Here is an 18,019-nt window from a genome sequence, read left to right on the forward strand (position 1 = left end):
ATATTACCCTTATAGCTAATTGGTATGCTAGTGGTTTACTGTGATTATATTTCTAGTTTACTGTTTCTTTTTTATCTCTTACATTTTACGTCAAGACCATAAAGCCTGCAGTTTACATAATATCATAGCTTCCAAACTACAAATTATAAATTCAAATTAACAATATCAAAAGTAAAAAGTAATACAAAATAGAATAAACAACCAATTTGTTGCTTAGTGACTATTTTAAGTAAATCAGTGTTTAACAACGAAATTGGGGCATAAAGAACCTTGTACAGGGGAGATTCAAGGCTAGGATATAGTATAGATGCAGCGATGACATGGACATCCCATTTAAATTCGTGGTGGCGACATGGAGAATCGGTGGTGGCAACACCAGGGAAGGGGAGAACCGGTGACGTTGCGGTGGAATGGTGGCTCGATGGAACGTCAATGTTGCAAAGAAAGGGATATCCGGTGACTTCACATTGCGGCAAGACAAGAGTTATGCAACAGCGGGAAGAGAGAGACAAAAATAGAATATAAAAGAGATGAAATCATAGAGTAAATATTCTTTTTTTTTCCTCCTGAGAATGATATTTTTTAAACTTTTTTATTAAAGTGATGTATTCGAATAATAACTCCATAGAATTAATATTCTACAGACTCACTCTCGTTAAAAGGTTTAAAGGTTGCTCAGAGATCAAATTGTTCTATTATTTTAGATTATAGTAATTTAAAAATTCTCAACTTAAGATCTTAATATAGAAAATGGACATAGAACTATCACCAACTTAGTTCTCGTTCATTTCACCGATTTGAGTTTTCAGTTCTAAATTTCTACAGTTAAAAGCTCTTAAATATGTCACATCTAACTTTTTCTGCTACAGTTAAAAGCTCTCAGAATATGTCACATTTCAGTTCGAATTAAAAACTCAAATCCGCGAAGTGAACTAAGTCTTAAGCTTTTCAATCAGAGCTAAAGGTGACATATGGTAGTCAAAAGGTACACATCCTGTGGTGTTGATTTCCTGGCTTGAGGATCCTCGAGTGAAAAGGATCACCTTTCCCTCCCCAATGTATATCCCTGATATCACATTGAAAGGTTAATAATAAGCCCAAAATTGAGGTCATTAAAGCAAACTCAAAGAAGCATTTACAGTATAAATTAGGTATATAATACCACTTTTTGTATATATATGTATGTCTATGTATGTGTATATATATACAATTAGTCTTCATCATATTTCATTCAAGATGTATATATATGTATGTGTATATATATACAATGTTGAAAAACCACACAAAAAAAGTCTGCATATCGCAGAGTCTAGAAGCATATGCATCAATTAAATTATATGGCAACTCTTAAAACGACTGAAAAGGAATTGAAAGAAGGTTAACAAGCAATCAAATAGGACAAATTGAAGAAACTAATAAGAAACATAATAAGTAAACCCAGCAAGAACAGATCCGGGAAAAGAGTTACTTGTCTGTTGTATGGTTGATAACTCTATGAAATAGAGTTATTTTACTCTTAATTTTGTACAAAAATCGGCTTAATTCTCTAGATTTTAATTTTTTTTTTTCAAAATCAATCCCAACAATCTTTAAAACAGAGATTCATATATATAAGAGGAGAGAAATCGAAAAAAATAAAATAGTAATTAGTAATAATAATAATAATAATTTAGTCAAAGACAAGAAAACCATGAGTTACCTTAAAAAAAAAACATATGAATCTCATGTCCATTTGTTTTTTTTTTTTTTAAATTTATTTTTTAATTTTCTGTTCATTTCCTTGATATGCATGAGTAGTTCAAAAAAAAAAACATTGCCTTCTAATTATTATATTGCACCATATATGTCTCTCCATTGATATCTTTTTTTTTTTTTTTTTTGCCTCTGAAATGGATTTAAATGTTTTCTTGTACCTTGCTTGTTCATGTATGCATATAATTAACTATATATTTTAAATTTTGTTGTTTCTGTTTTAATGAGTGCGTCCTGAACGTGAACAATTTTTTTTTTTTTTTTCAATATAGTAGTTGTTATTGTGTAAGTAATATAAGGTTTTCCCTTTGAGAGAAAAACAAAATTCCATTAATTAATAATGACACGTTTATTTCATGTGGGGGGCTTAAATAAATGTAACGTGTGTAGCATTCAAAAAAAAATGTAACATATGTATAGACAGAAGAAGTTTTAGGTGCGTTTGGAACTCGTTCCAAAATAATTTTATTTTTTGTATGCAAATGAAAATGAAAACGTTTTTAATCTCAGACATAAATTATTTTTGAAAATGCATTTAGTAGTTTTATCAAGAGATTATTTTCAGTGTAAAAATACCCATTAATGTCTCTTTTTCTCTCTCAATTTTTGTCTTTATTGCATCAAACGCCGTTTTGAAAACGTTTCATTTTTTCTTTCTCAAAAAATGTGAAAAATAAAAATGGAATCAATTTCAAACACGACCTTTGTGTCTGCTTGTGGCCTTGACCACTTTCTTAGCAATAATGAAGCTCACCAACTCCATTATTTGATTATATTTTGTTGCTTTAATTTTTAGCTAAACAACCCCATTGCCATTTTTTGATTCTTTACAAAATTAATGCAATCTTTTTTGCTGGTTAATAATGTGCTGCCAGGTTACTTTCAAGTGTAGCTTGTATTTTCTTATAGTCGTTAAGTACTGCTTTTTGTTTTTGTTTATAATTTCGTGGAAAGATGTAATTAAAGTCTGTTATTTCCTTGATGTTAATTTCACTGCATGCTTCGAAGCTTTCTTCTTCTTTCGTCATGTTTTCTAAGTCGCCTGCGGACTGAGAGGAACATTATTTCTTCTCATAAAAGCAAGAAGTCTTAAGTTTTTTTAAATTTATTTAAAAAAAAGATTAGAAAGGAATATTCAAGCTATCAAACAGGATTCTTGATCAATGACAGACATAGGAACTGAATGGAATGCTTTCAGTAGTGATGAGTTCCGTAATTAGGGGTTTCCAAAAAAAAAAAAAAAAAAAAAAAAAAAAAAAAAAAAAAAAAAACTGTAAACCGCGAATATTGCATAATCCAAACTCAACCAAATTAATCGCTGATTAATTTTAGATTATTAGGTAGTTTAGGTGGTTTGGCTAGTAATTTGGACTGCCAAGACCACCTAAAATTGCACAAATGTAATTTTTTTTTTTCAAAATATTTTTCTCGGTATGTTATTTTTCTGTTGGTCATAAAAAAGGTTCCAAACTAATAAAATGCACCTTACCACGTTCAATAATTAAACATAAAACTCTGCACACTACTCCAATAATCTTTTTTTTTTGAACCCTTTAATCGATTAATAACACTAAAAGAATGAAACCTAGCCTCTTGTGTGCTAAAAGATTGAAACCCTAGAAATGAACAAACTTTGGTTCGTGAACTTTGGTTTATGTAATCGTAACTTTTTAATTCGGTTTTTGGTTTGTATAAAAACTTTGGATGATGATGAATTTTTAGACATTTGTTATTTTTAATTAAATTGCAAAAACTATGAATATTATTTTTTATTTTTATTGATGAACAATAGTATAATTTTGTGAAATATTGAAAACTTTTTAAGTTTTAAACCTAAACCGTCCAAGAAATTATTTTTAGTCTGATCGGTAGTTTATAAAAAAAAAAAAAAAAAAAAAAAAAAAAAAAAAAAAAAAAAAAAACCATATTTGTAACTAGCATCATTCCGGGGTACTTTCAAATTAGGAGAAGAGAAGCTCTGCAAAGCCCTGCAAGTTCATTCCATTCCTATGAAGGTTTGGAATTGGACGAGCTATAATTTGAGGGGAGTAACTCCGGCTTCAATAATCCTTACCGCTCAGAGGGACAAAAACATAAAAATACACATTTAAAACTTTCGTAATCAGACACATGATAGGATAAGCATATATATATATATATATATTGATTGTGACAATAAGGCCAACCTTAATTGGTTATCCGGTGATAAATTCTACAAGAGCTCTAGCATTCTCAAGGTGTTCATGGCTGCAAAAGGTGCATATATTTGTCTGAATTTGATGAAAGCTAACGACGGATGTATTGCCACGGATGGCCCGTGGTGCTAATTCCCTTTGAGGGCAACAGCGTGGACTTTTCGCTTTCTTTTGGCGCAGGATATTCTAGATATTGCTGCTGCTGTAGAGCAATAATTTGGGATAGATTTTTTCAATATTAGTATCGTATCATGTTGAAAAAACTGTGTCATGTTACGCTACTCACTTTTATAGGATGCGAGGAAATCGGAGCCTCGGAGGACTAAACACGCCCGATAAGAAACCACACTACCAGCATCGTAAACTAGCGTTGCTGGCACGATAGGGTAACTATATATTTCTAGTATCACAATGAACTATACTTCATGTCATGATAGGTTACCATTAATAACATGGTAGAATACCTTCAACAAGGACGGTTAGCGGTGGTTTACTATCGGTATTCGAGTATGATATTATCAGTGTTATTTTTTTAAGTATTCTAAACTTGCCGCCATCATAAAAGTCGATGTATGTAGATTTGATTTTTCGCATTTATCTCAAAATCTCACTTAATAGATACGCTATTCGTCTCACCAAGATCAACCACGACCATTACAAAAGAAGTGGATCCTAAAATTGGGACGCTCATGTAGATTTTATCCCAAAAAACAATATTTGTTGCATTTCAATATCAAGAAAAGAACTCATAATGCTAGTGTCAAAGCAAATATATCATTTGCTCTCTATATACGCGTTAAAAGGAGATTATTGGTGCCATCACAGTCTCCCATTTCCGTAGTCATTTTGAAAATCCCGGGATCCACCAATGGAACGGAAATGAGCGTAAAGAAATGCATATATATATCCTTTTCTTCATCCTTTTGAACTCCATTTTGGAACACTTACAATTGCGAGAAGTTGTTCTCGTGTAGAACAAGATCTTCATGATCAGAACCTAACTCTAATTATCCAAATTATGTGTGATCAAATTAGACTTTAATTCGCCTCAAAGCAAGGTAGGCCAATAACCTGTACCCAACAAACATAAACAACATGACACAGATACTGACCATAGGACTAATCTGTCCTGCAACATCTTCGTCAATGAATTTGCAACTCGCTTTATTGTAATGATCTTCGCTTCCATGGCGGCGAGAGCAACCGAGTAAAGCCGAGATCTTTTCTCCTTCCCCATATTGGACGTTAATCAGAAGCCTGTAAGTGTAAAAAGTGGTTGAAACGTACTTGATCCATGACAGACAAAACGGCACTTTGTGCACGTAAAATCCGCCGGTCAAGACGAAGGCCAGCATTGTGACCGTTACTAGGGTTGAAGCCTGTTTGGCATCCATGATTGCAGCTCCTAAAGCAAGGCCAAGTCCTTGAGAAACTAAGACATATGCGAGAAGCACCAACAAGGTCAAGAGGAAAGCACCGAATTCGGGTTTCAACCCGGCCATCCAGTAGGCGACGATGAGGAAGATTGTGGGGAGGACGAGCTCCATCGGCATGTCACCGACGATTCGCGCCATGAAATACGATGAAAGGGTGTACATGCCGGAAGCCTGCTCCTTCATTAGGATTGCGCGCTCTTGAGGGAAGGCGAAAACGGAGTTGAAAGATGGGAGGACGCCCCAAAAGATGGTGATGAAGAAGAGGAGGCCGAGGCGGTCTTGGATGTTGACGAAGTCGGAGTGCCACCACATTAGGCCGGACAAAATCGCGGCGGTGATTACTTGGAAAACTCTTAGGGTGTTGAAGGCTTCGTGCTTTCGTTCTTTGAGGCTTCTTTGCATCAAAATGATGAAATGGTTGAACCAAGTCGAAAAGCCGATTCTACAGCAACTTGTAGTACTACTTGCTAGTTTATCTTTGGAAGATTGGTTATCGCTCAAAGATGCTTCTTTGGTAGAATTAGTATTAGCAGTACTTTCCGTACAAGCGGCTTTAATCTTTGGAGCTAACAAGGTGTTGTAGCAGGAAACTAGGTTTTGCTTGGTGTTAGGCTTATCTCTTTCGCTTAAACCATCATGTTGGAAGACACCTGCACAAGTCCAAGGATATCATGGTTAATTACTCTTTGAAACTAACATTAATTCCACGTAAATTATAAGAATTTAATGCTATATATATATATATATATATGTATGTATATGTGTATATGTGTGTATACACTACTGATATTTCCATCATATGGAGTTTTTAAATACTATGCACTATACAAAAATAGAGTAAACCGAGCATTTTTACTTCAGTTGAGCACCTGATATACAAAATTTTATTACTACATGTACGTATCATTTGAAAGGAACTTAATTGCTCCCCCTGGTTAATTTAGAAAATCACAATTGTGCCCTCAATTTAATAAAGAATTATATTTATTGTACTGCTCCAACTTAATAACAAGGAATTTTATTAATTTTTATTACTTTTTCTTTTTCTTATTATGCCGAACTAAAAAGTTCCTAGTACAGCCACTACATGTGTATATATCTATACATATACGCAATCTTGTAATGAAATATACTTTCTAGCTATGTATACCTTATATTCTTTTGTACTAACCCATTGGAGACCCCAAGAGTTTCAGAATATATTCGAGAATATGTGTGTGTATATGAGTAATAATTAATTCAAACCAAAGGAGCTTTTGTTGAATTAATATTTTTAGTTCAATAGCATCGAAAGGAAGAGTAATATATAGAAAAAGATTGGAAAATAAATATTCGCCGGGACTTTTATCTTTTCAGTTCGTTTCCTAGTTTTTTTTTTCTTTTTTATTTTTAATACCTCTTTCATGAAAAAAAAAAAAAAAAAAAAGAGATTCCTAGTTCTATTTATGAGTAGTATTATCTAAGCAATAGATATGGAACGTGGCTATAGACAAAACTGATCATTCCAACAAAAGAGAACACAAATTGACTATATAGACATGGTGGAATGACCCTATTGGTCCACCGAATAGAACATTCAAATCTTTTTACTAATAAAATAATACAAAATAGGGACTAATAGGGTAAGAAATGCAATGCACTATGAATAGGGAATAATTATTTAATTACCTTTTAATTTAATTAAAGGTGTAAAACATCAATACCATGTGTAAACATAATAATAGTAAGGACGACATCTTTTTGATTAAACAAGTTTTAACAAAAGCTGACCAGTGTTGGTGCTATTAAGGTGGGAGTCCACTGATGTTGGTGCTGCAATATTATGCCACTAAAAGGTTGGGCCACCACTTTTGTTTCTCCATAAGAATTCTGAACTTCTTTTTTTTCTTTTTTTCCCTTTGAATTTTCAAACCAACAAAAGTTTCACTTTGTTGATAAAATGCTCGAGGCGCAAAAGCAACCCGACACGTGTTTCTCTCTTTACAACATTTCTTAAGTTTATGATTATGATGACCATTTTTTTTTTCCCCTTTTTGCGCTTAAAAAAATAGCTTATGGATATGCACTTGAAAACGGAAGGAGAAAACTATGTGAAACTTTAAATACTGTGGCCAGAACAATGATTCGAGAATAGTCAAAAATAGCTTATGGATATACACGTATGGGGACAGCCTAGCTATGTATGTTTATAATATATGGATATATAAAAATTTAAAAAAAAAATAAAAAAGAAGAAGAAAGATACTTTTTTATTCAATGCTTTTCTACCTTTTTGAAGTTGCCCCCACGAAAGAATATAATTTCAACGGGAGGATCATAAAAATTTCCCACACTTTAGTACTAAATGAAGGTTGGGACACATATAATAGTCAAGAGATAGGAATTTGGACCTTTTTCGGCCGGCTAGCTGTTTTTGGGATGAGGTAAGCGATGGTGATTTTTAAACTATACAAAGCATTACGACCGTAAAATTTGAATCAGAAATATTCAAAGCACTTCACATGGTTTCCCATTATGAGACATTAATGATTTCAAGACAGACTTTAAACAAATTTTGATGATCCAAAGACCAGGTCACTATATGAAGGATACCGCATTGAAACGCAAGACTACCTAATTCTACTACTAATGTGTGTCAGAGTTCACCATCAAGAAGATGCATGCATCAAAAGAATAAAATGAAACACAAATTAAAGTTTTTTTTTTAAAAAAAAAAGAGCCAGAAAATTATCAAAAGAGTTCAATAATGAATTCAAGTATGTATTATATTGGGTAATTTTCTTTGGTTTATTTGGTAAAATCGTTACAATAATCCTATCATAATTTACGGAAATTTCAAAACTAAAGCTCAGAAGATGAAGTATACATATGAATTCTCTATGCATATCTTGATGTTATCTATAAACGACACTAATAATTACGAAGGGCCAGCTTGAGATGCTTTATGCATATGCCATGCACCACCTTTGAAAACATATTCATGTGTATGCATTAAGCACTAATAGATTCATGATGGGTTCTCACGCAATGAATGCCGTCATCATCAGCTACTCCACATCAAATCCATTTATTATTATTATTATTTTTATTTTTATTATCGTGGTTTCAAAGATCACAGAAAAAGAGAGTTTCTTTAGAGGCAAACGCCTTAAAATTTGCGATGTAATTATGCTCTATATAGTCGCAAATGTTCTGCCCTCATAGAAAGCCTCCGAAGGGAGAGCACTTTAGCTATTTTTTATGTGCATTAAATCAGCTGTACACTTGCCATCTGATATATATTCCCCCATCAATCTACTCAGTTTCATGTATGTATTTCTCATTATATATACAATTATTTAGGTTTTCACATGTTTTGTTAATATCTTAATAAAACATCTAAAAACCGAACTAGTTGTATAAACATTTTATGTAACCCGGCCGTTGAATACTAAACATCAATATATAATCATGGCAAGGTCATACAATTATTGTTCCCTAGTGTTACATCACCGCCAACTTTACCATAAGATATTTATGAGAAATCACATAATTATTTTGTAAGAAATTTGACCCAGAAATAAAACACACAAAAATAGGACACCGTTGGTTATGTATATATAAATATCATAAAGACCATATCTTGTTTCTGAGAAGAAACATGACCTGTCGCTACCATAACACCTCAATGAATATGGGTCATTTCAATCTCCAATTTAATGAAGTTCTATGGAGGACCTCACATCACAAGATGTCAATTATATATGCGGACGGTCCAAAGCCCATCTTATAAGATATTGCTGATAATTCTCCTAGAAATATGATATAGATATGATTTGGAATCCGTTGCACAACTCCCATATCATTATGCTTTCATTTTCTAAATTTTCATGCCCAACATATATTATATATATATATATGCATATAATTATGAAGGAGAAAAGACAATTCTAAACGTCTCAACTAGACTACTAGCCCCATGTTTGACCTCCATAACTCTACATTGGAAAATATTACTTCTTGATGGCACCAAATATCGGCTGCCATGTTGATTTCCAACACAATATTGAAGATAAGTAGTATTTTTACTTTCGTGATAAAGTGGATCTTCTGTTCTCGCCGTAACTAGAAGTGAATCATTTTCATCCTGCCCTCTCTCTCTCTCTCTCCCTCTCTCTCTCTACATATATATATATATATGTGTGAATATAATTTTGCGAAGCTACGAGTTTCGATTCCTATTTTTCTGATGTAACATAAATAGGAAAGACAAATATTAATATATAAAGGCGGTGGTGGAAAGGAACGTGTGGGACACTGCGACTTATATTTTATGACTTTTAGCTAAAACAACATTGACAGAAGAAGAAAAATAGGAGAAAAAGAGGGTCAAATCTTGTTTTGCTTTAAAAGGAAAATAAGGGAATCAGGGAAAAGACAAGTCAATTAAAATGGCGAGATAGGACACGTGGATAGCACTAGGGTTTTCTTTTTTCTTTTTTCTTTTTAACTAAATAAATGAAGAACGCTCACGATTTAAATACCACAGCCCCTGCGCATCTATTCTTAGTCTGTCCCAAAGTTCCTTTTTGCGGAAAAGGAAAGAAAAAGAAAATAAATAGCAAAAAATAGTAACAAGAGTATTTAACACGACAAGGTTTGTTTATCCATTATAGTATAATATACATTCTAAGATGCATTAGTATCTCACGGAAAACTGTTTATATTAGGTACGAATATGATAATATTAATGTGTCTTTCAGTCATCAGAGTTTAGGCACCACCTTAAATGTCAGTAAGTCCTACTCAACAACCACACTGCAATTAGTGCTTACAGTTTTAGCAAGAGCTTTTTTTTTTTTGGATGTCTTCTTTATTAAATCTTGTTATTTGGAAATCGTCAGAGAAGCATATAGGAATTTATATGATATATATATATATATATACACACACACATAGGGGCTGTAAGTATAGGATTAAAAAATGAGAATGTCAAAAAGTAGCCATATATAAGAGAGAATGTCATTGTTGATATGTTTATTTGAGAAAAGTAAGAGAAGGAGAGAGTCATAGCTAATCAATAATGCACTAGGTGCTGAGGCTAATATTTTGTGGCACGCAGATGAATGATGAATGCAGCAAACGCATGAGACATATATTAGGTATATAATATGATCTAAGGACTAATCTCCCATAGAAAACGCAAATAATAATAATAATAAAATAACTATGACCAAAAAGAATGGCAGACACCAAGTATGGAGAAGTGATAGCTAGTGGGCTCATGAATAAATAATAACCATTTCCTAACTCTCTGAATATCTAACCTTATGAATACGATATTTAATGGATAACGTATCGTCGACCGTTCTCTTTGGACCACGTGGCTCTATCTAGCAAGCTCCTATAGCCATATTTCAGCACATTTTGGCCATTCTTCTCCACCATAATTCCCAGTACTACTATTCCAGCAGGGAAACACCAACTAATGTTGCGACGACACGGTAACTATATCATATCATTTCCACTGTGTATACACATATACATACATACATATATGTATACATGTATATGTATGTATGGATATCATCAAAACCAAAACAGAACGGGGGGAAAAAAAAAACACCAACAGAATTATACAAACAGACAAACAAACAAACAAAGGAAAAGGCAACCAAAATCCAATAATCCGAGTCAAGTACAAAAAGAGAACGATCAAACCGACTCATAAATTTAAAACAAAAAGGAAACGAAAAAAAGGGAGAAAAAAGCTTACGTACCGTTGGCGAGATCAAGCAGGAAGTCCGCCGGATTCATGGGGAAAGACGGCGAGTACCCGACGGACTCGAAATACGGCATGGCGTCGGCCCCTTTTCCATAATACAAACATTTCCCTTCCGAAAGCACAAGAACCGAATCAAACATCTGGTAGACCCTACTCGACGGCTGGTGTATCGACGTCACCACCGTCTTCCCCTTCTGTGCCAGCGCCCCCAGCGTCGTCATCAGCCGGTACGCCGCCGTCGAATCGAGCCCCGATGTCGGTTCGTCCAGAATCAACAAACTAGGGTTTACTATCAGCTCGTGAGCAATGCTCACTCTCTTTCTCTCCCCGCCGGAGACTCCACGTATGAAGGTGTTCCCGATTATGGTGTTCTGGCACTTATCCAATCCCAGCTCCGACATCACCGACTCGGCGACGGAGACCTTATCGGCTCTGGTTAGGGTTTTCGGGAGGCGAAGAAGGGAGCAGAAAACTAGGGTTTCGCGGACGGTTAAGTGTGGGAAGAGTACGTCATCTTGGGTGACGAATCCGGTTTTCCTTAGTACAGATTTGGACAGTCTTTTGTTGTTGGCGAGGACTGTTCCGGTGCATCCCTGTCCTTGGATAAGCCGTCCGGCGAGTGCATTGAGGAGCGTTGATTTGCCGCTTCCTGATGGGCCCAGAATGGCCAGGATTTCTCCCGGGATCGCCATGCCTGTGATCCCATGCAGGATGGTTCTCTCGGTGGTAATCTGGTGATCCGACGGCTGTGATGAAGGGTCGTTGCCGCATATCCGACGGCTGATGACGGTCCCTCCCGGTTTGTGTTTCGTCTCGAGTTTCAAACGGTACGTGACGTCTATGAACTGCGGCGTAACTATTACCAAATGAGTCAAAGCTGCTTTTTTGATTAAATTTGTTGGTGAAAAAGCAATAAAAGCACTTAAATTAGGAAGCGTTTTGAAAAGTAGTGATGTAGCCTGTAGGGAAATAATGAGGAATGTTGTTTTTCTATGCGTACCTTGAGAGTAATTGGAGAGCAAAACGACATCAAAGATGGCAAGCCACGAAAATCTCGAGGGCCGAAATTATGATCTTTGGAACGATCTGGACCGTCGAATATGTCTGACCCGTTGGCAGTTTCCCCTGGCATTATTAGGTTGGTGATAAAACTTACTTGCTAGCTCTATATGTTTTTATCCAATACAAAAAGGAAACGAAAAGAAAAGAGAGAAATATGGGGAAGGAAAAAGGAGGGCTTTTTTTTTTTTTTTTTTTTGGGTTCCTTCAAAGGCAAAGCAAAATGAGAGACGGGAAATGAGAACTGGAGAAGCTTTTGTTAAGGATAGTAGTGATGAGAAGAGAGAACAAAGTGGGGTGGAACACAAAGGGGGTATTTATTTAGGTCCAAGGATTCAGTGCATGCCACGTCAAAGTGAAACGCCCACAGCTGAGGGGGCTACGTGGCAGCTCCATGTGCCAGTTGGCAGCTTTTGGAGATGGGTTCATGGAAAGTTCTTTCTATGCCAGCACCGTCCCCACTTCAAATATCTTATATATATATATATATACATATATATAATTTTCCCTCTCTAGCTTGTTATGATTCCTTTTGTTTGTCATTGATCTCTCTCGTCATGACTGAAAAAGAGAAGAGATCAGCAAAGGGTTTAATGGAATGGCAGCATTGTAGCAGGCATGCATAGATAAGAGGGAATTTATCTAAGTTCAATATGGCTCAAAATAATTTGCTTTGGCGGGGGTATACATGATGAGTGAAGTTATGAAACGTCTCTTGAGCAAGATTGAACGTAGGATTAATGTCCTTTTATCTAGTAGGTGTGCTACACTTTATTAGGCATGGAAAAAACCTGCTCAACTCCATCGGGTTGAGTCGGGTTTTTTTAGTAGGGTATGGGCTCACTCGGTGTGTCCCACCGGGTGAGACCCACATGTATTGTAAGAGAACCTCGCTTAACCCACTCCTCATCCGACGGGGTTGAACAAACAGTGACAGTGACGGATTTAAGTACACTTCAGTGAGGATTATCACTCCTATTTAAATTATTATTTTTTTAAATATTACCTTTAAAAATTTTAAATTTAGTGTCCACTGAAGTAATATATGTCCCCACTAAAATAAATATATTTTCTTATATGTTCCCACTAAGATAATTTATTAAAAAAAATTTATTATACACTTCCATTGAAGTAAAAAGCTGGCTCCGCCACTGTGAATAAAGATGTTCTATCATTAGGCATATACATAGTATAATGTTTTAAGGAAAAAATAAATAAATTAAAACAAAGTTTTACAATAATTGGTATTACACCATCGGTCATTAAAAATGGCAAATTATGTCTATAGATATATAAAAAGATTGCATAAACAAGAAGCTGGCGATTGACCAGTTTGCTTACACTTGGGTCCCTCCCCCCCCCTAATGAAGCCTGCGGATGCCTTTGTAAACCTTACAATATCTCCGCGTGCAATTTGTCTTCTTGTTATCAGTGTCCTTCTTTAAATAACAGAGAAAATAATTGCGTTTTTTGATTTTTTGATTTCCGTGTATCTCTGCGTGTACAATTATTTTTTGATTTTTTGATAATAATTACAGAGATAATAATGTGTCTGTTTATTTTTGTTTTTGAAAACGTTTTTTACGTTTTCTGATAATAAAAAATTAAAACGGATAGAAAAAACGTGTTTGATGCAACAGTTTATTAAAATTAAAAATAAAAATATTTTTGTCTTTTTTTCAAAATCTGAAAATGACTTAATATCGTTTTCTCCGTTTTCGTTTTTGTTTCATTCTTCTCCTATTTGCATCTTCCGATTCAACCCTCTCATGAACCTCCGCCAGCGACCATCCCCACCGTCGCGTCCGGGCCCGGCGGCGGTGGTGGGGGACCCGGAGTCGGAGCCGTACAACATAATCTTGGTGCACAACCTGCTCGTAGACCACCCGTCATTGCGGTACCCGGAGGTTCGAGCCGTGACGGCGGCGCTGCGGAACGGCCTTGCCAACGCCCAAATGCGCCTCACGCCGCCGCCAAACAACATCGATACACTCGACGCGGCATCCTCTGCCACTTCCGCAAGAAGCTGTTGAAGAACTACACCGATTGGTGCTACTATTTGGGGAAGAAGTCCAACATTTGGATCTCCTGACCGCCGCGAGGCGTCGTCGGACTAGCGCCATGAGCTGCTCTACGTCTCGCTTTATCTCCTGATTTGGGGTGAGTATGCTAATCTCTGATTTGTTCCATAGTGTATTTGCTATATATTTCATAATATGGCCATGAAATTGAACAAGATTTTGGAGGATTACATTGATGAGAACACAGGTAGATTGTGGTGCTAAAGAGTGTTGTTGCCGCAGGGGGAATTGTGGTTTTTGGGGTGTTCTATGCGAGGATTTGGACACAGAGGAATAATGATAAAGGTGGTCGGCCGAGGCGAATCGGAGGGTGGTGACTTTTCTTCAGGTGGCATTGGTTTTTGTTCTCCCGGATATTATTATTTAAAATATTATTACATGTTTTTAAAAATTAACCCACCAAATGCAGTTTTAGTTTTTTTTTTTAAATGAAAACAATCTCAGAATAAAACTACCAAACGTATTTTCAGAAATGATTCTAAAATGAAAATGTAAACGTTTTAATTTTTATTTTCATATATAAAATAAAATCATTTTGAAACGAATTTTAAACACACCAATACTTTTCTTTTTGATATTCGTGTATTCTTTTAATAGTTTGTCTTTTTATTATCAACATAACTGCATTTTTTTTTTCTTTTCCTTTGTCTGTGCTATTTTTGTTTACCTTTCATTTTGTGCTTCTTTATTTTTAGGTGAGTATTATTAGTGGATGTTGGATGACTACTTTTATGGGAGTATGAATTCGTAATGTATTGTTTTAGAAGAATAAAACATAACGAATTATGAGAGAGAAAATAAATTACAGAGAGAATAATTAAATGGTTATGTAAATAAAATTGCTCAATTGATAATTCAATAGTCATTAATTAAAAGTGTACAATAAAAAAAAAAGAAAAAAAAAACACTCTGCACAATTGTATATGCTTTTCTTATTATAATAAATTACTATGAAAATTAGTTAATAGTAATTCTATTTCGTATGACTGAGATATTAAATATAGATATATAAGTATCATTATTAAGATATTACAAATTAATAAACTAAATTTACGATTACAACCCAAAAAATAAATTCTTAATGTAATAATTTTTTAGTAAAATATGACAACTCCTATTCTCATTTCTTATTACCTTTTCATGATAAGAAAATATTTTATATCTTAAACAAGTGTCAACTCATCAAATATTTCAAATTTCGATCCATTTTTTTGAAACATGTAACTTTATCATCAGAGCATTTTAAGTTGCATCTCATGTGAAGCCACCTTTTTGCTTTTTTTTTTTTGTTACTCCTATAACTAGGGCCGGCAATATGGGTCACGACACGACGACACGACTCGAAAACGACACGAATTTTGCGGGTTAGGGTTGAGAAAAAAGAGGTTCGGGTCAGAATTTGGTCGACCTGAAATTGACATAAAAAATACGGGTCAATTCCGGGTTGGACCCGCCTAACCCGAACACGACACGAAACTCGTAAAAAACTAAAAAATACATATATTTTTCATTTCATATTTTAAATTTTATTATGAACTTGTGATATCATGATAGTTATACTCAAAATCTTATACTATTATTTGTTTAATTTCAATGGATGTTATTGTAATTTAGTGTGTTATGAATTTTAAGTTATTTCTAATATGTAAAAAACTAAATAAAAGTATACAATTTTCGTGTCAATTTCGGGTTCACGGGTCAATTTCGTGTCACGGGTCATTTTCGGGTCGTGTCGTGTCAGCTCGTAAAGTGGTCGTGTCGTGTTCGTGTCGCGGTTTTTAAAAAATTTCGTGTTCGGGTTGACTGAAAATTTAAAAAAAACGATCAAAACACGACACGTAACACGAATTGCCACCCCTACCTATAACGTTCTTCTATCTTTTATTTTTTTGATCGAAGTTGTTTTTCTTATATATCTCTATTTTAAACAAATTATTTTTAACACCTAACTAATTCTAGCAATTGAAAAGAGAATGTTCCACTATAATATTCTTTTGAGAACTATGATTATCATGTCCTTCAAATATTTTAATTTTAAAGTGAATAATGTAATTGAGATTTAAAAAATATTTAACGAGTTTTGACATTTTATTTTTCTTCCAAAAAATCATAAAGTCCCATGTTTAAAAAACAACATAAAATAAATCAACTGTAAGAATTTTTTTCTGGATGTAAGAAGTTATACAACCTAACCGTTATTTTACATCTATAAAATTCAGCCTTTTTCTTCCTCCTAACTTTTTCAAAATTGATGTTCACATAATCATTTTTTACATTAATATTGTTACTAGTCAGCACGTGCCACACTCACTAGTTAAATAAAAATATATAACAACTAAATAGAATTTAGTAAAATTTAATTGAAAATTTGAGTTTATCTATATGTTTTTCTTTTATTTAATTGATGATTTTTAAAGGAAAAAAGAAACCAGAGGAACGAGCAATCCATTAAAAAAAAATACTATTTTGAATACGTTAAACACAATTCACATAGTAAAACCTCTACATTTAGTGTTTGTTACTTTGCGTTCGAATTGTATGGTTTTAAACTTTATAAATTTTGAACTAAAAGTTCTAATCTTATATTGGTTTTATACAGTTCAAACTAATGTTTGGTAGTATAAAATATAAATAAGAAATTAAATTTGAACCAGTGTCTATTTATATCATTTATAACTATATATGATTTTTCTAAAAAAAAAAAAAAAAAAGAAAGAAAGAAAGAAAAAAGAGGCAAATTTGAACCAGTGTTAATTTTGATTTTGGTAACCTCAGGGTGGTGCAAAATGGAATTTTAGTTCATACAAGTTTCAAACCGGCAACGATCCATCCACAGTCGGTATGAAAAATAGTTCATACCTTTTGAAATGAGTGAAAAAGATAGAAATATATAATACGTCTAATACGTTTTCAGTTCAAGATATATTATCTGGTTTGACTTGAAAAAACTATCTATGTAATACAGTTCATAAATTTTTACGTTCTTGTAAGGCAATTTTTTAATCATCTTGAGTGGAGATCCTTTTTTTTTTTTTTTTTTTTTGGAATTTGAAGGTGCAGGGAATTCTACATCTTGTGGTGTGATCAAATACGGAAGATCTTACTCTAAACAACAAGAAAGTGGGCCTTGCCTGTATATATTATGTAGTATGAGGGAGAGAAGGAATAAAAATAATTTATTTTTTTTGGAATAACAAACAATTATTATTATTATTATTATTATTATTATTATTATTATTATTATTATTGGAATTTGAAGGTGCAGGGAATTCTACATCTTGTAGTGTAATCAAATATGGAAGATCTTACTCTAACCAACAAGAAAGTGGGCCTTGCCTGTATATGTTATGTAGTACGAGGGAGAGAAGGAATAAGCTTTGTTATCTCTCTTGTTTTTTCTCACTTTTTTGTTTGATCAAATTATATTGTCATATCTGTTGTGTGGGAAAATGTGACGGACACGTGGACGAAGTAGAATGCGACACGTGGTCTTGACTAAATTCCCACTAAACAAGGAATCCTCGACGCTTACGGACCCCTCCTATTCCACTGCGAAGATCAAGTTAGGGCGACGATCCCTTATGGCGTCGACTGATTGCGCCGTCGACATTGAGAGATGAAGATCTCTCGACCGCAGAAAGGGCCACCGAAGAAGGCAGTTGGGCTAAGACGTGCTGACGACGAGAGGAACGTTCTTTGGAAGACATGACGGGTTACGTGCAGAAGTGAAGG

General features: G+C 34.3%; 1 protein-coding gene across 1 annotated transcript; it reads right to left on the reverse strand.

Annotated features, from left to right (window-relative positions):
• Nucleotides 1-4,745: 4,745 nt before the first annotated feature.
• Nucleotides 4,746-12,555, reverse strand: LOC21387415 (ABC transporter G family member 25). The gene is made up of 3 exons (XM_010106853.2): nucleotides 12,148-12,555; nucleotides 11,143-11,992; nucleotides 4,746-6,033 (listed from the first exon to the last, which is right to left on the reverse strand). Exons 1-3 carry the CDS (start codon nucleotides 12,277-12,279, stop codon nucleotides 4,979-4,981), a joined length of 2,037 nt encoding a protein of 678 aa, XP_010105155.1. The 5' UTR covers nucleotides 12,280-12,555; the 3' UTR covers nucleotides 4,746-4,978.
• Between the last annotated feature and the right edge of the window lie 5,464 nt (nucleotides 12,556-18,019).

This window comes from Morus notabilis, unplaced genomic scaffold, assembly GCF_000414095.1.
Source record: "Morus notabilis unplaced genomic scaffold, ASM41409v2 Scaffold1782, whole genome shotgun sequence".
NCBI classification, from domain to species: domain Eukaryota; kingdom Viridiplantae; phylum Streptophyta; class Magnoliopsida; order Rosales; family Moraceae; genus Morus; species Morus notabilis.